The 16,043-nt window shown below is 42.1% G+C and overlaps 2 protein-coding genes across 3 annotated transcripts; one reads left to right on the top strand and one right to left on the bottom strand.

Moving 5' to 3' along the window:
- Positions 1–409: 409 nt before the first annotated feature.
- On the bottom strand, positions 410–6,489 carry LOC142776757 (uncharacterized). Its single transcript, XM_075881056.1, has 8 exons — positions 6,302–6,489; positions 4,663–4,775; positions 4,262–4,577; positions 3,140–3,276; positions 2,845–2,983; positions 2,248–2,322; positions 1,983–2,103; positions 410–567 (listed from the first exon to the last, which is right to left on the bottom strand). The coding sequence occupies exons 1-8, from the start codon at positions 6,486–6,488 to the stop codon at positions 528–530; spliced, it is 1,128 nt and encodes a 375-aa protein (XP_075737171.1). The 5' UTR covers position 6,489; the 3' UTR covers positions 410–527.
- Positions 6,490–6,580: 91 nt separating this feature from the next.
- LOC142776755 (uncharacterized) lies at positions 6,581–11,682 on the top strand. 2 transcript variants are annotated; one of them, XM_075881053.1, is made up of 5 exons: positions 6,581–7,055; positions 7,870–7,983; positions 8,043–8,192; positions 8,457–8,525; positions 9,052–11,682. In XM_075881053.1, the coding sequence occupies exons 1-5, from the start codon at positions 6,843–6,845 to the stop codon at positions 11,230–11,232; spliced, it is 2,727 nt and encodes a 908-aa protein (XP_075737168.1). In that variant the 5' UTR covers positions 6,581–6,842; the 3' UTR covers positions 11,233–11,682. The 2 variants fall into 2 exon arrangements, with proteins under 2 accessions (XP_075737168.1, XP_075737167.1); XM_075881052.1 differs by having other exon boundaries at positions 9,049–11,682.
- Positions 11,683–16,043: the final 4,361 nt, after the last annotated feature.

Raw genomic sequence — 16,043 nt, 5'->3', positions numbered from 1 at the left:
GTCCCCCAGTTAGAGTGAACTGGCACCCAACAGGTCATCCAATAGAAGCTGACTGGTGCCCAAATGGTTAACCAGTTGAAAACATGTGGTGATCCAGTTCAAGCCAACTGGTGCCAACAGGTCATCCAATTGAAGCTGATTGGTGCGCCATTGGTCAGCCAGTTGAATGTACATGGTCATCCAGTTAGAGCTGGCTGGTGTGCAACTGGTCAACCATTTGAAGTGAACTTCTAGCTTGGTCTAGCTTGAACCTAACATTCTTCCATTACAAATTGGTGTTTGGCTGAAATACATGGGCAAAGAGCACACCAAATTGTTAAAGCAAAAATGTTCATCCTGACCAAAATGATCCGGTATGCTTGGTCGTGAGTGATGTGTATTGCACATGCATAAAATAAAAACCATAAAATGAAGGTACTTGATTTACAATAATTTATTACTTGTACAAGTATTGCAAAAGTTGACTGGAAAATGACTAGACCAAATTTGCAGGCACGGCTTACTCTTGACCTTGGAATTTGCTGGCCTTATTCACAGCTTTCCTGTGGCTTAAGGTTGTCCTTCTCCCTGAAAGTGTTGAAAAATACACAAGTGCATGAAAGTTACAAGTTCACATCGCTAATGTTACATATACACATGATGCAACGACATTGTGGTGCTTGAACCACACTACGACTTCAAGGCATGAGAGCTGGCCCTTTGCAACATTTTCAATGGTAGCCTGCTGCAGAACTATCCTTAGAAATGGACCTGTCAGAATATTAGGGATAGGTAATGACATTGCTTATTGCTGTAGGCAGAGTGTGTATCATATTTACGCAAATCTAGGCCAATAGTCTTTCTCAAACTCAAATACTGTCGGGTTGGTTTATATTTGAGTACTTAAAAAATTGTTACAGTTGAGTGATAGCAGTAATTGTTTCCACCAGCATAATAACCATGGATTGATCATGCCATCAAGGCTCATAAGCTTGTTGATTCAAGGTGCACCCCGCAACTCTAGGTGTGGCCAGTAGCATGCTGTACTGTGCAAAATATTTCACATTTTCATTTGGACGCACCGGCTGGCCATCGATTAAGACTTAAGCACATGTGGCGATGGCTGCAAATGTGATAGCAGCCACTGACAAACATGAGAGTGCAACGGATTGCCGACAGCCCTATTGCACTAGGCATTTTCGACTACCTGTTTAGCAGCATGTAAGGCACAGCGCCATTTAAACTTACTGCATACTGCTAATATGCAACAACCCAAATGCGTTGGTGCCATGGTGGAATAGCTAAAACCGCCTTAACTGCACAAAAAAGCATAGCCGCCACATTGGCCCAAAATGATGCACGCAACACCCGCTTATTGTCAGAAGTGAACGCTTACGCACAAGAAAATGTTACTGCACAGACACTGACATAGTAAACAAGCACGGAAAGGGGTCCCAGTGCAGTAATATTGTGACCATACATAGCAGGCTACACATTGTAGCAGGCGCCGGGTTTCAAGAGAACAGCACTGTTCAGCAGAGAATCATTGTACACACAAACACACACAGGAGAAAGCTGGACGAGTTGTCTGCTTTGCTGCCATATCAAACTATTTTGCAATCTCCTTTATGGCTCTATATATATATCTGGGTTCTACTGTATGTGTTTTGAGTTTTTTGCATACTGTAAACGTTTTCCTGCTGGGTCTACATTTGAGGTAACATTTTCTTTTCTTTTTTCTGGCTTCAAACCTTAGGGGGTCAGCCTAGAATTTGGGCCTGCTCAGATGTGAGTAAAGTGCTAACTTGATGTGCTAGGAGCTCAAGACTAGTTTTTACCACATGATCTCACACATACTTCACAGGTGTGAGTAAATGCACTGGCATGGCATTTAATCAGTATGATGCTTTGAACACTTTTTTTTACAAGGCTGCATGTCATTTAAAACTACATACAAGAACCTTCCTGAAATTCATCAAAACACATTTACAACTGCATCTCACCGTTTTGCCATCCTCTCAAGGTCTGCCAGCTTCTCCACCACAAAATGGTTTAGCTGCTTGAGTGCAGCAGGCACAAGGTTTTCAGGAATACCTTGGCGCTGCAGTCGCCGTCTGTAACAATCTAAAACAAAAGGTTCACAGGGCATCACTAACTGGCAAGAAGAAACAGTTCTTAAACAAAAATGGAGTCTATAAGAATATGGTCTGAGGCAGAATGAACAAAGACAGTCTACACCAAAATATCTTAAAAAGCATGGACACTTACCCCGCATCACTTCCACTTTCCAAGGCGTCAGTGGAGTTTTTGCAGGCCGATCCGGAAATCGTGGACACCGCTTTCCTGCAAGACACAAATGAACAGTGGTTAACTATAATACTGCTACTTCTAGTTCACAGCGCTAAAAAAAATTATGGCAGCTTCGCATTAGTGGTGCCAAGCCTGAAGAAACAGCGGAGCGGGGCAGCCTTCCTTGTTGCTCCTTTTAATTTCTCGGTTTCTTTCTTGCTCTTTCTTCCCTTCCTTTCTCTCTCTACTGATTACTTCCTCTATCTATGTCTCTCACTCTCTTCCTGTTTCTCTTTGTCTTGCTCTCTGCTTTTCTATCTCTTTCTCCGAGTCTAGTCTTTCGATCATTTTATGCCTTTACTCCTCTTAGTTCTCTTTCTTCCTCTCCCATGTTTGACATGCTCCACTCCGTCAAGCAGTTTTCATTTAACACTTGCACCTGCTGAACTTGCATTGGGGATTGGCCAATTCCTGTGGCACATACCCACCTAGGAATTTCTTTGCCTTGAACAGAATAAGGCTAGCCTAAAGAGCTTTGTCGTTATAAAAAAAAAAATCTATAGAACAGCAACATACCTTGCAAAGAGCGGTTTTTCAGCTGCTCCTTTGGCCAAATTCCAAGAAGCAGGTCTTTCACAAAAAGAGAATCCTTTTGATGGCCCTGGATGTGACTCCACGCACAAGAATTTATTCGAAGGCCACTGCCAATGTCCACCTGCATCAGAGGAATGTATTGCAAAAAAAAAATCATAACAACCATCTGAAAAAGCAGCATTTACAGTTAAGCAAGCACAAAAAAAATTTCACCTACAACGACAACTGTATGCAAAACTAAAAATTCCTGAAGCTGCCCTTTAGATATGCACATTACCGTGGCATTCTCTTTTCTTGGGCAATCATCTGGTGGCGGTGTTGTCTCCCTTGGAATCACATCCATGTCAATATCTATGAGCTCCATCCTTGAGTGCTCCGGTTTGCTCTTAATTGAGCACGCAGCTCTACTGTTGCCTGCACCATCAACATGAAGCGAGGCTCACTACAAACAGCAGAACTCAAGTCACTTTAAGAAGACAGCATTGTCAGCAATCAACATTCAAAACATATGAGTTTCAATATCAAGGCTCTCACCCAAAATATAGCTACATCAAAGAAATTGTACCAAATGCAAGTATTGTATTAACTTGAGTTTTTTTCTTTTTTTTTTTTTTTTGTAACTAACAATTTGAGAATGCACCTCATATTAGATGTGAAACCAGGCTACACATAAAACAGCAATTTTATTATTTTGTTTCAAAGCACCTTCAAAGAGCATTCTAAGTGACAATGGACGTGTTGGATCTATGCAATGTTTTGCACATGCAACCACTGCCTGGTAAAACATGAAGAAAATGCAAAAGGATTTGCTTAACAATAAAACAATAAACTGTCCAAAGATATTCGAAAATCATAGGCAGTGGCATCAAGGCGTAAATGAGCATATAGTTGTTGGGTGATGAAGAAGTGCGACAAATTCTTTCATGCTCCGCTGACTTGAAAAGCCTTTTGTGGTCCTATGCAAGGTCGTCACCACTGGTCAGAAGAGAAGCTCTCCAACATAGGATGGCGAGCTCATGTTATAACTGCAATACCCTATATTTTTTTGTAATTTTCTTAAATAAGCAAACTCGCTCCTTATCGTAAGAATGTGTAAACATGGTAGTATGCACAAACATCACTTCGTTCGATTTTGTGGTTTGAAATTGTAAGGAATAGCTTTAAATTTAAGGAAGCCCATAATTCCCCCCCCCTGAAATTTCAGTTTGGCATGTGTATAAACGCGCATACAAATGCATGCATAAACATACATAAAGCATAGCTGAGTGCCCCCTCCCCCCCAAACCTGAAAAAAAAAAAAAAAAATGTGTGACCATGCTACTGGCATACAAATTACAAATAAGTCTACGTACATAGCAGCCACAGAAGCCACAAAACTACGAAAAGCCGAATTCCATACCTTTGCCTTCATCTAAGGCTGTCAGAATTTTTTCCTGCAGCCTCACATTAAGCCGCCTCAGCTCCATGGCCTCCTTTTCTAATGTGTTATTCTTGTTTTGGAGCTGCTCTATTTTTTTGCTCTTTCTATCCATCAGTTGTTCAAGCCTCTGTAGCTTGTTCTTGAGCTCACTGACTAGGCTGCCCCTATCGTCATAGGTCTCCCTCTTTTTTTGTTTCTTTGTAGCTGTTTCCTCCTTTCGGCAGATGTCATCCTTTTTTCTCTTCAGCATGTCCAAGAGCTCCTGTTTTGGGCCAGAGGGCTTTTTCACGGGACGCTGTACACAAACAAAAAAATGTCTTATGAGGCTGTTTAAGTTGTGCAATGCATAAAGAATGATATGGCACTGCATAAACAAGTACCTCTGGCTGGACATCATCTTCATCCTCACTTCCGCCGTCAGGTGAATAAGCCATTTTTTCAAACCTAGGCCTCTGCCGGCTTCCTCCCTCCCCCTCCAAGTCGTCTTCAGATTCTGGAAAATATTGAGGTCGTACACATTGAAAAATGTTACGAGGAAATAATTTCATTATAAGCCATGGATGTGCGACTAGGCTGCACTGCAAGTATAAAGAAAAACACAGAAGAGTGACAACAGATTAAGTGGGAAGGAATATTATGCTAAGTGTACACTTAAATAAGCCTTCTACTTATATGAAAGGATCCTTGAAATTTCCGGTAGTCTTTGTTTCAATATTAAAAAAGTTCATGCTCTATATGCATGTAAGCCTTAAACAGAAGCAGGGAGAATATATATGTGCGTAGTATCACAACCATAAAACATGTGCTCATTAACTGTCTTTGCATAAGACTACTGTATATACTGTATAACTGAGCTCTAGATGTTTGCGTATATGCATTTGTGTAAGGAGAGGTCAAATACGCAATATATACATATATATATACACGCAAATCCTGGTTCCTTTTTTTTTTTTATTTCGGGGAGGGGGGATCTGACTGCTATGGTGAAGATAATGAATTAATGATTATTGCATGAACACAGATGATCAAAAATAATTATTTTATTTGACCTACATAATAGTTGAATGCACTTATGGAAGGGCGCCGCTATGAAGACTACTACAAAGAACGCAGTTTTACAGACTGAGCGCAAGCATCAACTAGCCTTATTATTCACTACGCATGAAAATAAGACCACTTGACGGTTGCACTCGTTCTGTTAAACTCTGTCCTGTGTTCTTTGTAGTCTGTTCTTTGTAGTCTATGCTTGTTTCTGGTGTATCACTGACTGATCAATAAATTCTCTTGCTGTCACAGCCTGAATTTAATTTATGAAATTACCTGCCACAAACATGTAGTATCACCTAGTTTGCGGGAACGAGTCCAGAGGTGGCTTCTCTGGGTTCTCCACACAGTGTGGAACAATGTCTTCATTCTAGCGCCTGCGCAATTTTTCAACTCCACTTAATACGAACAATTTTATAGTCCCATTCGAGTTCGAATTAACGAGCTTTTACTGTATTCTGAAAACATAAAGGCAGCTGGGAAGGACTCAACAAGTTTGCCACGTGCCGTACGCTGGAAGCTTCGCAGACAATAGCGTCAAAAGTTGGAGGAGAGGGGTCTATGATCTGGATCAGTGCATACATTTTAAGGAATATTATCGAGTTGTGCTGTACCGCATGAAGAATAGAAAGAAAGGCGATCCCTTAGATATCCATCTCACTTAGCAACAAGTTTTAGGCATATTAATTGCATTTGCAAGAGCGCAAAAGACAGTTGAGTATATATAGTAATTTTTATACACTAGCTTCATTAGGCCTATTTATAAATAACGGAAGTTGCAAGACTATATTTGAACTACGCTCATTTCAAGACAAAATTATGTTTCATTAATCAAATTATACCTGCCGACCGACCGCACGCACCGGATAGCATCAACGATAGGCATATGCGCACCGCGGAACACAAAAATGCACTTAATGTTGAACTTGACAAGGCAAAATAAATGTGTGCCAGGGTCGCAAACGAAGAGCTTACCTCCCAAAGCTAGGATCCGAGCCCGGTAGTAATCAGAGGTCCCGTCCGGATCGGTCCACTTTACAGAATAGAAGAACTTGGACTTGAAGTCCTTCGCGTGCTCTGGTTTGAAGTTTTCGATGTCGCCAACATCCACAATCGCAAGTTTCCGATCGTCTTCGTAACGTACTTTAGCGTGCGTGATCATTCTGCAGTACACTGTGCCGTTAGTGCACGAAAAAAACACAAAGAGGATACGCAGCCGAATGATCACTTCGCAGGATCGCACGCAAATCTGCGGCCAGCGGTCAGACTGCCGTTGCACGTGCTGAATGTAAACGTACGCGCGAGCCGCGAGCTCGTACTTCAAGCCGACTGGCAGATACAGGTTTCCACGTAAACACATCGTGCTACATAGACGCATATGACTTCAATATTAATATGTCCATTTTATTTAGGTTTTATGAGTATATATTGGTTTACCAGATGTACAGATATTACAGTAATAAATGAAATATTGAAATACGAAACTGGACATCTTTTGTGACGCTGACCAGTCAGGATGTGCCATGGTTGCCGTTGTGCTGAAGTGGTGTTCGGTTGTGCGCTCAACAACAATCTGAGGAGCATCCACACGTGCACCAACAAATCGTCTAATGCGGTCATAATGTATCAACTTCCAAAGAGAAAGAAGAGAGGCCCATATAAACGATATATCAACCATGGATCGGACTTTGTGCTACCGAGAAGTACTGAGAGGGGTTGCCAACAGCGTGTAAGTTTACCTTTGTTTTTGTTCTAACGCCTTCAATTGGCGCTGGTGTTCAAGACTCACACGAGACTGCATGTCTTGGTTCGCATAACACGCCTAGCGTATTAACAACAGTTTGTGTGGGCGAACAACCTGCGTTTGTCCGCACATGTAGTTGCCGAGGGTGAACGTAAATATTGACGGCAGATATCGCTCGCTTGGCGGTACCGAACCACGCTGTAAATTACTGTTTAGTGAACAACTGGTAGTGAGCAAACTGGTATTGCTGCGACATTTGAGTACAAATAAAGCGGCTGTGAATGGCAGCCGCTATTTGAGCGGGTCATTGTAACCGATTTTAACATTGACTTAAAATTTTTTTTAACAAATCTCTAATAGGGCATTGAAAGCAGTTGTAGCAGTTCAGTACATTGCATCTGTTAGAACATTTAAAGCGGACTTTTCTGTCTGAATTCACGGCTTACGTAAAATGGTAACAATGTTCGCAGGAGTTTTGCGAATATCTTGCCTACAGGTTAGTTATATTTTACATTAATGCGTAATTAATCGATTTTGCGTGCCTTGGGTTTGTTATTAGCAAAATTGTGATGTCACTTGTCATTGCTGAGTCAGTCATTGAGTTAAGTTTTTGTCTAAGTAAACCCAATATTATTATTAGCATTGGGTTTAAATGCAACAAACCCAATGAGAACTGATGCTGTCATTCTCAAAAACAAACAAAAACCTTTCTCTATTACGATACATTAGATAGGAGCTTACACAGTAAAGCTTCGACTTAAGGCGTGCACATATGTCTAAGATACTTCTTCGCATTCAGGAGGTGCCTATGGACACATCCTCGTCTGATGATGAAGCAGCAGGACAAGCTTCAGTCTCGACAGATATAAATGGCATACTTCGAACTGATACGTTGAGTAGTGAGGATGAACAGGTGAGGTAGTATGTTCGAGACGTTAAGTGCATTTTTATTAATAAGCTGTTTTCTTGCAGGAAACTTCAAGCGATGCTTGTAGCACAGCAGCCTCCAGGGTGACATCTGCTCCGGTCAGTCCCACTACTCCAGAACTGCAAGCAACCAATGATAGGCCACAGCATGCCAACCCGATGGTTTCCCATGACACATTGCTAAATGATGAAGAGGTATGCACACATATCTATATTTATGTGGGTATTTTTTTGTATAACAGAAGTGGTTGTTCGGAGTATTTAGTAATATGCGGTGACATCGCAGAGGCATGACAGCACTTGTGCCTGTTGTGTCTCCATATGTGGTGTCATTGCAGATTTTGCACTAAAAATCGAACATGGCTTTGTCACACGTCGAGGTGGTGCCGATCTCTGACGAGTTCCCTTTTCTCTTGGTTTCATCGTTTTTGTGTTTTCTCTGCTCTATTTGTTTTGCAGCTGTCCATGTCTGATGAGGATGGTTCAGAGCAACATGATCCTGGAGAGCTGCCTTCAGAAGATGACATGGTAGGTCCATCGGAAGTTGCAAAAATTACACAAACATGGCTGATGTCATTAACTGCTGGGGGATCACTTAGCTTGTTTAGGCATTGGAAATGCAGAATTTATGAACGGTAAGAGCTCACTGAAAACGAAGACACAATGAAGGCTCACACACACACAGCGCTATGTTTGTGAAAGCAGTGCAGGGAGGGGGATGACAAGGGGGCAAGAACATGTGCCCCTTTATCATTGTGCATCATGACCTTGAGCACCTTCTTGTTTTTCTTCAAATGCGTGGCTTACTGTCAGTGTAATCACAAGTGCACGGAGGGAGGGGGGTACATGGCGGCATCCCGCGGCGGCCACGGTAACTATATGCAGCAAATCAGCCAACCGTCATGGACGTGGGTATGTGGCACAGAAATTGGGATATATGGCATCATTTGTCGAGAAAAGAGGGATCGATTTCTAGCTGACTTGGATAATTAATTGTGAAGTCTCAGTCGAGTGCTGCCATTTTGAACAATTATTTCTTTTCTCCTTTCAGCAGCAAATGCCTAACAGTCCCACGGGGCCGAGTCATGGTGGCAAGTCGCAGTTTGGAGAGTTATTTACTGATGTTATCACTGAAAGAGTGGTTTTGTCCAGAGGTGACATTCTCCTCATGGTGCTGAAGCACGCTGTGAAAAATAATTTGTCATTCACTGGGCTGACCAGCATGTTGGACCTTATTAACAGAATTTTCGAACATCCAATATTGCCTGATTCACGGTACCAGCTCTCCAAACTTTTGAGCAAAACTGGCACAACCATGACATATTATTGTTTTTGCCCCAAATGCTTCACACATATAGAAAATGCTGAAACAAATGCCTCTTTTCAGTGCATACAGTGTGGGCACAGAACGAGTGTTTCCAGTCTATCTGATATGCCTTTTTTTGTGACTCTTGATGTGGAATCACAGTTGCAAAGATTGTTGAAAGACTGTGCACTCCTTGACCTAACAAAGCCACTTCACCATGATGGCTCACTGGGTGATCTATGTGATGGTGAAATGTACCACAAATTCGCAGCTTCAACACAGCAGTGTGGGCCCAGAATCACCTTCACCCTAAATGCCGATGGCACACCGCTGTTCAAATCAAGTGGCACGTCCATTTGGCCTATTCAGTTAATTGTTAATGAGATCCCAGCTGAACAGAGAATGTCAAAACTCGTCCTTGCGGCATTGTGGTTTTGGAAGGAGAAACCAAATATGGAGCTTTTTCAGAACACATTTGTAAAGGAAATGAGCCACCTCAGTGAAAATGGCTTTGTGTTGGAGCGGAAGGGTCAACTGCAGACATACAAAGCTTATTGCATTTGTTGTGCAGTTGACTCTGTTGCCAGGGCACCTATGCAAGGTGTCACACAATTTAATGGTTATTTCGGATGTAACTGGTGTCTGCAGAAAGGTGAACGAGCTGGTGGTTCTACTAAGTACCCTGTTCAACCATTGAACCCCACTGAGCGCACTGAAAGCCAGATGGTCGAAGATATGATGACTGCAGTTAGGGAAGGTGTGACTGTTAATGGTGTTAAAACAGCATCTCCGTTGATCGGCCTGCCCTATTTTAATATCGTATCAGGCTTTGTCCCTGACTACATGCACTGTATTTTACTCGGTGTAGCACGGCAGTTTTTAGACTTGTGGTTTGAGTCATCAGGTTATGCCTACTCCCTCAGTCGCAAGCAAAACATGGTCGATGAGAGGCTTTTGGCTATCAGGCCACCGAGAGACGTGAAAAGATTGCCGCGAGCAACAAAAGAGCGGAGATGGTGGAAAGCTAAAGAGCTGGAGAATTGGATACTATATTACAGCATCCCAGTGCTCCATGGTATTCTGGAGAGAAGATACCTTGAGCATTGGGCATGCTTGGTGGAAGCTTTACATATTATGCTGCAGCGCAGTATCGAAACTGCTGAAGTTAACAGAGCAGAGAAACTCTTGTTAGAGTTTCATGTGCGCTCAGAAATGCTTTTTGGAAAAGCTTTCATGACATATAACATGCACCAGCTGACACATATTGTCAAGAGTATCCACGACTGGGGACCCCTGTGGGCACATTCCGCATTTCCATTTGAATCGGGAAATGGGAGCCTCAAAGAGGCCATCAAAGCTGCAAATGGAATTCCACACCAGCTGTGTAGAGTTCTGCAGATTGAAAACACTGTAATGGAGCTGCAGGATCTGACTGCCAGCCCTAGCGTGGTGCTGTATTGCAATTCTTTTGATGCCAAGGTCACTCACAAAAGCAAAAGCAGCAGTGATGGCACCCGTTTTTTTGGAAGTGGTTCTTGTATTCCACCAGCCTGTTCATCACCTGAGCAAGAAATTCTGCCACCCTCTGTAAAGTACAGAAGAATGATGGTAAACGGTTCAATCCTGACAGACTGCTTGTACGCGTCAAAGAAAAAGACTAATACTTCAGTTGTTCAACTCTTGGATGGATCATTTGCCATTATTGAAAAGATCATTTCAAGTGGTGATAACACATGCATATGTGTCTGGAAACTTCGGTGCCGACCAGTAAAGTATGACTTGGTGACCGTTAACCATGTGCACAAAGTGTTATTCAAACAGTCTCCTACAGTAATTATTCAGCCTCTAGAAATAAGAAGTGTTAGTGTATTAATCAATGTGGAAAATGTTTCATATGTATGTGCACCTCCCAGCACTCTTTCTCTGTAGTCTTCTTCGACAATTCTATGTTCCCTAATTCATCATCATCATCATCATCATTGATTGATATTTGGGGTTCAACGTCCCAAAACCACCATATGATTATGAGACGCCGTAGTGGAGGGCTCCGGAAATTTCGACCACCTGGGGTTCTTGAACGTGCACCCAAATCTGAGCACACGGGCCTACAGCATTTTCGCCTCCATCGAAAATGCAGCCGCCGCAGCCGGGATTTGATCCCGCGACCTGCGGGTCAGCAGCTGAGTACCTTAGTCACTAGACCACCGCGGCGGGGCATCATCATCATTCTCAGCCTGTGTTAGTCCACTGCAGGTTGAAGGCCTCTCCCAATGATCTCCAGTTTACCATATCCTGTGCGAGCTAATTCCATTTTATTCCTGGGAACCTCCGAATTATGTCGCTCTGTCTAACTCCCTGCCTTCCCCAACTGTGTTGACCATCGCTTGGTAACCATTCTGTTGCTCTTATTGTTCACCAGTTGTCTGGTGAACACTTTTCTCTTTAATGATAGTGGCAGATTTCCTGACATTATTTGAGAGTGCCTGACGAATGTGCTCCAGCCCATTACAAGACCAGCCCAGGTCCATTTTTTTCGCTTGATGTCAGCTAGGACATCTGCAACTCCTGTCTGTTCTCTTAGCCATGCTACCATCCTCCGGTCTCTCATTGTTATTCCTACCATTCTACGTTTCATTGCACGCTGCGTGGTCCTCAGCTTTCGCTCTAGCTGTTTCATTATTCTCCATGGTTTATCACCATACATCCGAATTGGCAGTATGCCATGGTTGTATACTTTTCTCTTTAATGATAGTGGCAGATTTCCTGACATTATTTGAGAGTGCCTGACGAATGTGCTCCAGCCCATTCTTATTCTTCAGTGAATTTCTTTTTTGTGGTTAGGTTCTCCCATGAGTAGTTGTCCTAGGTATACATATTCTTGTGTACTCTCGAATGTATCGTTTTCGATCGTAAATTCTTTCTGTTTTGCCAGGCCATTCAAAATTAAGCAAGCTATTTTAGGTGTTTTAGCCCTTTTTGAGTAAGCCATAGGTGTAATCACTAAGAGATTATGGGGCACTGCTTTCTCCATTTGCTCATTTTCCTTGGAAGAGTGCTAGTGATAGTGCAAAACAACTGGTGCATTTGTTTGCATAAGCAGGTACAGTGGCTGCTCATTGTACTCTTGATACATATATAATGAAAGCCATGCTTCTGTGGCATCATTATGTGAAATAATAGCACTACAAGCTGGGTTTGTGCACATGAGCAGCATTGCAGCTCTAGTGACACTGGTGTGAGTGACCGTACATTGAAACTTGGTGCGAACACGACATCTCGCAGGACGAGGACACAGTATGAGCGCCGCCTAACAATTGAACTTTATTGAAACTAAATTAAACGTAGGAAAAACTAAGATCATGCATGCTCAGAAACTGCAGGTCACGTAAAGGAAATTGCTAACCAGCAAATTTTACGGAAATCCATTGACCTCTTAAAATTGTCTGAGTTGCCTAAATGCAAGCACGTCATGGCCAGTGTGCAGTGGGTATTCGGCACTCAGTTTTGTCAGAGTGGCATATGTCATTCAAGTTGCTATACCTTGTGAAATTTTATGTGCACTGTTAATTTGTAATTTAATTTCAGATGCAACTATGTGCAAATTTTGTGCATTTGTGTATTATTTTTTACATATGTACATATATTTCATGCATATTATTATTTTTGTGTTTTGTTTGAGTGTTCTTATGCCTGGACTTGTTGTATTTTTGCCCATTTTAATAAACATATTGTGGTGGAATGCCACGAGCTTTTCTCGGAAATGCGTGGTTGTCTTCTGTTGTACAAACAGCACCAAGGTTATACTGCTGTGATTTCATTAATTTCAAAAGCACTACTGTGCAGAAAGAGGTTGCATAGTCTATCCATTAAGATATATCAAGACCTATAATTAGGCAAGAAATGCTGCCATTTTTGGGCATGAAGCACTTGGAACGATGAAGGACAACAGTATTATTATAGGACAATTTGTTGTCATTCGGCAGCATTCACTTACTGCGTTATGTGCTTGAGGATACAAGCTGACTTCATTAATTTGTTCTTCCTTTCAATTTTCAATAAAATGTTACGTATTCTATATTTTGGCCACTATTCGGCGTCATTAGAATCAAAGATGAAATTTCACTATTCACACACCACTAGCTGTGAGTGATTCACAGGCTATATCAGCCCAGACATTGGAAATCTTAACACAACAGTGTGAATGAGCTCATGTCGCGAAATATCCAGATGGCAGCAAAAAATAAAAATCGTGGGTGAAGCCAGAATCAAACCCTGGAATTCTGCATGGCAGCCTCCACTCAGTCACTGCTTCAAACTACTTTAGAAAGATACCTTGTACAATGAAAAATACCTTGTCAGGACAAAGTAGTTGCAGAGTTGGCTTTCCTGTTTTATATCAATGTGATAAGCTTTACATATGTGCACTTAGGACTGTGCGAGCAATATTCAAGGGTTGCACTTGTCTGTATATAAGCACATCATCACTCGATAGCATGCACTTCATGGTAATATAACTGAAGTGCAAGCTCCAATGGGAACACTGATGTTATGTTGTGCCATAAGCTACCTTTCACGCGTCAGTGTACTTGATGTGCCTGGAAAGTCTACAATATGCACAGAGCTAATCAATTGGGACAAAGATGTCTATCCACCTCGTAACGCTGAAGGCTCAAAATGAAATTTCCAGCATTGGCTGACGCATGCTGACTGCTTCGCATATGACTAATTCCCACAACATGTGTGCTGTGCTGGATTTTTACACTCCGTTTGCACTACAGCTTTCGTGCACCAACTTCAACCTTTAATTTTATACCCACATCAGTGACTATTACTTCGTCTACACAAAATATCCAAGAAAAAAAAATGACAAAAACAAGTGATGAAGCTTGCATGTAGCAATGGGCCTATTTTTGTCCAGGCAATCACCCAGCAGGAGACTGAAAGTACTGCTTCTATGAGCACAGCTATAGGTCACAAACCAGCAGAACTAGCTGCATTTTTAATTGTACCATATTCAAACTCATGTTAACTGTTAATGCTATAACTGTCCCACTGTTTTGAGTTAAAATGTACCTTATAGTAAACGCCACAGCTCTAGAAAAAAAAGTTGCTTATAAGGAACATAAATGACTGAAGAACATAACCTAATGCACACTACAATGAAGTTTTCAATTCAAAATATGTATACATGGCTCAATTGACTCCAATATATAAGAATCATGACAATTACTTGAGCCTGGAATTCTGCCCTGGCCTATAGCAAATTAAGTTGCCATGTAAATAACAAATATCAACTTTTATGTATATGAAACAAATTTTAATTGAAAGAACAATGTTCCAACACTCTCCCAAATTGTAGTTGTACAACCAATTGGACCAACAAGCACACCATTTGGGATGCCAATTGGGAGGCCAATTGGAATGCACTGTTCCAATGGTTTTCCAATTGGAATGTGGGCAGCCAATTGGACTAACAAGCATTCCAATTGGAGATCAAATGGTCAGCGGTGAACCAATTGGACTGGCCAATTGGAACTATAAGGTCCAATTGGTCTTTCCTATTGAAGTTCAGCATTCCAGTTGGCTTCCAATTAATGCCATTTGGGACCAATTCATGGGAACTGGTATGACCAGTTGGACCCATTCACTTTTTTTGACTGGGTAGTGCTGGGGCAACATCAGTTCTGTGTGGTTGTAGTGCTAGTTATCTAATTTCATAAAAATTCAATAAACATTATTTGTGTACTCCTAGGGTACGTCTATGTTACAGGCGCCATGTCGCGTTAACGTCAATTGTGGTTCCAGTGTTCACTCTGTTTTTATAGCAATGCAAGAAACATTACATTAGCGTTACGTACGTATGATATCCGCATCATCGCACCGTGAGGTGCACTTCGTTTCAATAATGCTGACGTCTGCGATCTATAAGTGCTGACGTACTCTCGGAATGTAATAACATAAATTACTCAGTGTAATGAGAAGTAGACGCCAGTGTAATGGACATTCCTGGTCTGCCTACGATATGTGTCCACAGCTACTCGTAACGCTTGCCTCACCCCCCTCCCAACCCCAAAACAGTTGCTGGCCGGCTGCATGCGAGTACAAGGCTGTAGGTATCCCTTGTTTATATATCCTGCTCACGTACGGCTCATGTCGGGGACATTTCCTTTACTATTTGTTAAAAAGTGCAGTTTTATAAAAATGACCTTTATAGGCGCTGAATTTGGCATTCCTAAAGCGAGAGCAAATAGCGGAATAAAGAGATCTACTCATTTTTCGAAGACATATTCTAGCAGTGTATAGGTGTTCTGTGTTCTAGCCACTTTTTTTTTTTTTTTAAATGTGTCGTGGCAACACTGAGCCACCTTACCCATCCTTACCCGTGTTCACTGCCCGCGTGTGTCCAGGCGTTGTTCACGACGACTACAGCGTTCGTTTGGTTCCTTCATCCGTGCTGCAGCAAAAAGACAGCTTCTTTATTCTGCTTTCAGTGGCGTGTTTCTCCTGACTCGTATTTTCCATGTGCCGGATGTCTACTATGATGAACTTATTCACGTTCTCGCCTGCTAATCTTACGAACACCTAGGACGTGTGGCTTTCCAGCGAGCAATGTTCTGGTGATTTGTGGTTAGAACTATGAATGCAAAGTACTGTCCGAGATGCCCGTTTTTCTCTTACCAGCTGGTAAGAGTGATAACGCACATAGGGTTAGAGCACAGCGGAGAGCCGAACTTCAGCGT

Source organism: Rhipicephalus microplus, chromosome X (assembly GCF_043290135.1).
Source record: "Rhipicephalus microplus isolate Deutch F79 chromosome X, USDA_Rmic, whole genome shotgun sequence".
NCBI classification, from domain to species: domain Eukaryota; kingdom Metazoa; phylum Arthropoda; class Arachnida; order Ixodida; family Ixodidae; genus Rhipicephalus; species Rhipicephalus microplus.
Note: the sequence above shows the minus strand (reverse complement) of the source record. Positions and strands in the feature narration are given on the sequence as shown.

Coding starts and splice junctions, on each gene's coding strand:
- LOC142776757 (XM_075881056.1), bottom strand. CDS start 6,488: ATGATCACGCACGCTAAAGTACGTTACGAAGACGATCGGAAACTTGCG. Junction 4,578..4,662: donor AAGATGATGTCCAGCCAGAG/GTACTTGTTTAT, acceptor GTTTGTGTACAG/CGTCCCGTGAAAAAGCCCTC. Junction 3,277..4,261: donor AGCCTTAGATGAAGGCAAAG/GTATGGAATTCG, acceptor TTGATGGTGCAG/GCAACAGTAGAGCTGCGTGC.
- LOC142776755 (XM_075881052.1), top strand. CDS start 6,843: ATGTGCCATGGTTGCCGTTGTGCTGAAGTGGTGTTCGGTTGTGCGCTC. Junction 8,193..8,456: donor CATTGCTAAATGATGAAGAG/GTATGCACACAT, acceptor TTTGTTTTGCAG/CTGTCCATGTCTGATGAGGA. Junction 8,526..9,048: donor TGCCTTCAGAAGATGACATG/GTAGGTCCATCG, acceptor TTCTCCTTTCAG/CAGCAAATGCCTAACAGTCC.